Source organism: Pyxicephalus adspersus, chromosome 6 (genome assembly GCF_032062135.1).
Source record: "Pyxicephalus adspersus chromosome 6, UCB_Pads_2.0, whole genome shotgun sequence".
NCBI classification, from domain to species: domain Eukaryota; kingdom Metazoa; phylum Chordata; class Amphibia; order Anura; family Pyxicephalidae; genus Pyxicephalus; species Pyxicephalus adspersus.
The window spans coordinates 99,931,532-99,938,110 of record NC_092863.1 but is presented as its reverse complement, the minus strand read 5'-3'; the positions used below and the strand labels follow the sequence as shown (position 1 = coordinate 99,938,110).

Below are 6,579 nucleotides of genomic sequence, written 5' to 3'. Positions count from 1 at the left end.
CTACAGACAATTAGCTGCTCGTCTCTCTCTGGCGGGGAATTGGTGGACCTTCCAGGTGTGATCCTGTGCCAATTACACTGCCGATCAATACTTTTAACAAAATGAGAGGCCGGAGGGAAGAGATGATTGTTCCGTGTAATAGACACATGCACAACAACTGTATTGAACTCCGAAAATTACTATTATAATTATTTATATGGAACCAGGATAATTCCTCAATGCAGCACAAGGGGAGGAAAGGGGGGAGGGCAGGGACTATGGCTTAACTATCAATAATGAAATCTGCAGATTTTGGGAAGATGGCTTCTCTATTTAAAGCCTAAAATACAATGGCAATGATAATATTTAAAGGTCATATGAACAATTTTGGATTAGCAGAATACAAGGGAATATGATAGATATTGAACAGGTTGGATGCAAGACAATAGGCTGACATCTTTCTTAGGTTTCATGGTCATATTGCTGCTCCAGAATCCTTCCAGTGGTGGCCGGCCATCCTAAAGGCCTAGGTGCCTGGATAAGGTGTTCTGCCCTAATATTAACTTATATTTATATAGCGCTGACATAAAGACCCTGATTTATGAAAGCTCTCCAAGGCTGGAGAGAATACACTTTCATTAGTGAAGCCGGGTGATCCAGCAAACCTGGAATGGATTTGGTCCAGGATTCAAAACATTTGCTAGCAAATAGAAAATGATTTTTTTTAAAAAACATCCCATGTTTTCTGGATCACCCAGCTTCACTTCCGAAAGTGTATTCTCTCCAGCCTTGGAGAGCTTTCATAAATCAGGGTCATTATGCATTTCTTTACAAAGTCTTTAGTCATATCACTAGCTGTCCCTCAAGAAGGCTCACAATCTAATGTCCCTACCATAGTCATATGTCATTAACACAGTCTAATGTCATTTTTTTGGGAGGAAAGCAAATTAACCTAACTGGAAACTGTAGCACCCAGAAGAAACCCGTGTGGAGAACATGCAAACTCCATGCAGAAAGTGCCCTAGCCAAAATTTGAGCCTGGGACCTAGTGCTACAAAGACCAAAGTGCTAACCTCTGTTACATTACATTACAACGCTGTCCCTATCACAGAGATCACATGACCATTAATCAGCTTATTGGGTTACAGTACTGTATATATATACACGGCCCAGGAGCCAAAGAGTTTGTAAGAATGCAGACAGAACCCAAAGAAGAAGGAATACATAAAAGAATATATCAAAACTTTATACCAGTTTATTAAACATTATATCATACAATTTAACCCATGAGAGATAAAAAGCATAATACATTTCCTGAGCTTTATTTTAACATAGAAGTTGGCCTTTATCTGGGGTGACAAAATGGCTGACAGGTCGCTACCAGGAAGTACTGTTACACAGTGATAGGTTACCATGGTCATGGTGTTTTTCAAAAGTCATGAAAGAAAATTCTGTACATATTCTGTTTATATAACGTAAAAAAGTACATTATAAATATGTATAAAATACATGTAAAATGTGTCTATGAAAGTCATGGCAAGCTGGCGCAGATAAATTAGGTTGGTTTAGTATCTTGGGTAGAGATCTCTCCATATCTCACCATCCCCTCTTTTCTTGTCAAGCCACTTGCCACAAGGAAATATGGTGGTCACACCAGTGGCAGAATTGGTGACCTCAACCCTCTCCAACAACCACCCAGGGTTGAGGCCACTGTTGTCATGCTCTACACGAACTTTCTTCATTTCACCCAAGTCTAAAGTCTCGATATAAAAACGATTGGTCTTCCCACGTTCAAAGAGGTTCCTCATCTTCTGTTTCAGGGCGTGCTTGCCTGAGTCTCCATTAGACCCATACATGGTGATGAAGACGTTGGCGTCGGTTCCTGATCCCTTTTCAAAACCAGTGACAATGATGACTTCGTATTTCACCGGAACCAGGCTGCGGGCCCTGCTGGCAAAGCTTTCGATGGTCTTGGCACACTCAAATACTTTGTAATCGTCTCTCTTGTTGCGCAGTGGAACCTTGGCATTGCAGTTAAAGATATATCTAGATGTAGAAAGCATTACGTTAGAGCTATGTTCTGGTATGAAGGACCAAACAACAAATCAAAGAAACACGAGTTTAGCAGAAAAAGACCAAGTGGTCCATCAATTCTGTCCTTTTTTCTGACATAGTTAGGTTGAAAAAATACATAAGTCCATCAAGTTGAACCCGTAGGGAAATAAACATATCCCAGATAACAACACTATAGATAGTTAAACCAAAGAAAGGCAAAAAAACATCATCCTTTCTGATTCCGTTCTTTTTTTTAACATTTGGGGATTCTTCTTTGCATGTTTTATTTTTAGTTTGTTTACCAGTGCTGGAAGTCTGTTCCAATCATCATTAGAAATCCTTTCTAAGGTTCAACGTATTCCCCTGCTTTAGTCAAGTCCCCATATTCTGAATTTTAGGTCTTAGCCTTTTGAGCCTTATTTCCATCCTTTGTGTATTTAGGTTGACTCAAAAGGTTTCCCATGGTTCATCAAATCATAAAAATCTCTTTCTTTATATTTGTCAACTAACCAACAATATATTCAGAGCCTTTCTCAACCTTTCTAACATGGAGAAACCCTTGGAATAACTCTCAGGTCTTCAGTGAACCCCTGACTATATTTATTATACTCACAGTTAAATATACGTTGAAGGTGTTTTCTATTTCTGTTAGGCAAATGCAAATACCTTTTGATCTTGCCTGTAATTCAAAGCGATCCTGTGCCCTATTGACTTTTTCTGTGTAATTTCAAGGAGCCTAATCAGCACTTCCAGTCCCTATGTTTTGCCTTCAGAATAAACAATCTCTGTGTTGTGGAGATGAGAAGTGGTGGAGGTGTGGAGATGAGAAGTGGTGGAGGTGATTTTGTAGTATAGTAAAAGACAACTGGGTAGGAGTAGTACCATTTCCAGCTGATCGATAGATCAGACCAAGCATTTTTTTCTGTACTTCCAGGACCTTTGAAAGGGATCAATCATGGTGCATTATGCATATACTGTAGAAATGCATGGCACATATTATTTATTTTACCATGTCACTTGAAGGGGGAGGATGGTATCAACAGGAAGGATAATATTCCTGTTTTCTATATATAGAATTCTGCTTTAAAACAGGACCAGCTGCTATTACAATCCTCACTATACATATTGTATGGTGGTAAGATCATTATTTCTTATGTTCATTTGTATTGTGTATTTGTTATTGAAATGAGCATGTCAGGCCCGTATTATGGAAAAGTCCACTTACTGGTTTCCAAGTTCCATTTCTGTGACAGTGATCTCCTTCACGTGCCAGTGCAAATCTGGCTTAGGGGAAAATTTCCTTCCATCCTTGGGACAATGACCCACGCATATTGCAGCAATATCACCCACGTTCTTAGATGAAAACTTAAACACATCCGTTGCATTTCTGAAGAAAAGAGATATAATTTATGTTAAAGCAAATCCATACATCATTACAAACCATTTGTTCTTTTTAGGTTATTTTTTCGCAAAGCAATCTAGGTTCATGCCTTCATTTGACATAGGGCTTGGTGAAAATAATGCATTGCATTTTCTTTAGCAGCCTATCTGATGTGGTCCAACAAGCCCCTTGCTAAGTCAGAGCTAAAGCAAATCTCATGCACCCTGCCACTCCCTGTGCAGCCAGTCAATGCAACCATGCGGTCCTTTAGCATGTGGCTGCTATGTCTGTAAGAAGACTGGGCAGTGCTAAGAACCTGGGAACCTCAGTAGTTTGGTTCCATTGTAAGTCAGACCAGGTTGTAAGCCAAAGAAAGCAAATAATCTTGTCTCATTCTTCTTTGGGAGGGCTCCACCTGAAGCATTCTTTTCCTCAGTCTCCTAGTAGGTGTAGCCCATGTTCATACATACCGAGCAAATCTCCTCTTCTTGGAGTTGTTCTCAAGTAGAAACTCTTTAGATCTTCCCTTTTTTCCTTCTAACACAATCCAGATGTTGTCCTTCGTCTCAGCATCATCACGGTCACTTGTCACTGTCACTATCTCATATGCTGTAGAAAGACAATGGGAAAATATTTAGTATTAAATACACATGTATAAAGATATACCGGTAGTCAATACTCAACTATACACTGCTACTAACGTGAACTCTCTACAATTGAATTAAAGGGGTGGGCCACTTCTGTTTCCTTTTTTTTTAACCCCTCATTTTCTTACTCTTCTACAGAATAATGCAACAATAGTTGTACTTACTCGATAGTAACCTGCTGGCCTTAAGGAATATTACCTATACCCAAAGCTTCCAATCAAATCCTGCCCCCTTGTTCTCAACATCCAGTAATTAAATATTAAAAGGTGATCTGATTGAAGCTGTACCATTGTTTAAACCCCCATGACCCCACAACATCCAGCACTGTACCTCCTACATTTACCTTAATGGACCAAGGAGTAGGTATTGCTCATATATATTCTCATACATGGACTGTACAACACTGCTTTATGCTGGTGTTCTTCCCTTATCATATTCTACCTCTTCGTGGGTATGTCAACGAATTGACTGGCACCATTGGGGTCTATCCTGAAATGGCCTACCTAATCGATTCAATTCCCTTTTACTCCTCCCATGCTACTTATCTCAATGCCATACCTGGCTGACAGTTACTCAGATAGTTAAATTTAATGTCCTGTCTCTCCTAACTACCTCAATCCTACACTCTAAATCTGACCTTCTCCTCATCCCTTACTTTAGTCATTTCTTCACATTCCTCAATCAGGACTTCTTGTCTGCTTCCCATTTTCTCTGGGCTTCCCTTCCAAATGCAATTCACAACTCTCCCATGCTAAGTTTGATCTAGAGCTCTCCAAAGGATCATAAGTTGTGCTGAGAGCTCTAGGTCTGTCTTAGAAGAATGTGCCAGACCCTGCAAGGAAATAACTACTTTCACATAGAGAACAAGGATCCTTCTCTACAATATAGTGGCAGGGACAAGGCTCTACTACTTTTATTCTAAAGATGTTCAGTTGGGCTTCATGACCTGAATCCCTTATGTTAGTCCCACCAATGTTCACAAACATTCATATAAGAATAATAAATCAATTCATCAAACAAAATGCATAAAGCAATTTTACAGAATGCTTCAACAGCAAAAAATCCCCAAACTTACATGTGCGTTCTTTAAGGTCAAGGATATCATTGTTGGCACAAGCAAGCTCTCTGGTAATCTGCTTATCATCTGCGTTCTTAGCCAGCCAGCGATCACACTGGAAGCGGAATGTCTTGTTCATCAGCTCATCTCTCACATCTATGAACTCCAAATGCCATCCAGGACCGATCCCTGGAAAAGACCAATGTCAGTCAAACATCATTCCTATCAAGTGGTATAGAGCGTATACAATAGAACTGTACAATCAGAAATGTGATCATATATGGCATGAAATGTGATTGGATGTTGAGGGTTACTGCATTTTACAAATTGCTGTTTGCCTTATGGAACTGTCTGTGCAAGACCGACAAATCAGAATCTCTGTGCATGGTGCAATTTTAATGAGAGGTAAAATCATGCAGGACAATTTTGCTTTATTTTGTATAGCTGAGGACACAATTTTCTTTTGTTTCCATTGTTGGGGTGATTTGTTTCCATTGTTGGGGTGACCATAGGTTAACTAGAAAACAGGGGTTACTGAAGAACATACTGCACAATGACTATAACAATATCCAAGTTTTCTGGTGAATACAACTTACACTTGTTGAACATATTCATTGAAGGAGGATCAGAACAAGGTATAGATAGTATTTTGAATAAAAATGGAAAGAAATTGCAAAAGAATATGTTTATTTTGTTTCACTTTATTTTCAGCCTTCAGTTAGAAACAAATCTTTATGTTTATATTTTATTAGCTTTGTTGAAAAAAAGCATGTTGTATACAGAGCTTAGTATCTTTAAATGGACTTAAAGCTCTGCTTTAAAAAAATGTGGGATCAGGCAGGGCTTTATTGCAGAACGCAGGTAAGGTTATTTTATTGAAGGTGTCTCTTATGCAGTAAAGGACCTGCCTGGTCGCAATTTTTAATTTTTTGGGTTTAGCGCTGCTTTGAGTCAAACTTTATGCACACAAGTGAATAAAATGTTGACTCCTCCTTCTGTCATCTCTAATTAAAGTAGGTTTAAAAAGATTCAACCTAAGAGGAACCCAATATATAAAGCGCCTCATTTTTGCAAACCTATGATTCCCTATTACCAGTACTGAAAAAGAGAAGCCCAGGGAATATTTAGTTTTAAATGGTGGGGTTAAATATTTTAAATGGTTATATATATATATACACACTCCTAAGTAAGGTGTAGTTTACAAACAACCAAACAATGACTGTTTATATGAAAATCCCAGTCTGCACGCATCCCTGAACATGAGCAGCACAGTGTGCAATCCTGCCATCTTCTTACAATGTAAACTAGGTGCTAAATACGTCTATGTCCATGTGTGGCTGGATAAGAAGAAAAAAATTCCAGACACAGAAGAGGACTGAATTATGTCAGCTGCAGGAGCACCAACCTTTTATTCTTGGGGTAGGGCACTTTAGGAGTTAGGTTAACTATATTATGCAAAT

At 38.9% G+C, this 6,579-nt stretch overlaps 1 protein-coding gene across 1 annotated transcript in view; it reads right to left on the bottom strand.

Moving 5' to 3' along the window:
* Positions 1–1,216: 1,216 nt before the first annotated feature.
* Positions 1,217–6,579, bottom strand: part of LOXHD1 (lipoxygenase homology PLAT domains 1) — a 112,327-nt gene continuing 106,964 nt past the window's right edge. Inside the window, exons 44-47 of the mRNA XM_072413500.1 lie at positions 5,138–5,308; positions 3,886–4,024; positions 3,260–3,421; positions 1,217–2,025 (exon numbers count right to left, since the gene is read on the bottom strand). Coding sequence (XP_072269601.1) covers positions 1,545–2,025; positions 3,260–3,421; positions 3,886–4,024; positions 5,138–5,308 — 953 coding nt within the window. The 3' untranslated portion in view covers positions 1,217–1,544. The remainder of the gene's footprint in view (positions 2,026–3,259; positions 3,422–3,885; positions 4,025–5,137; positions 5,309–6,579) is intronic.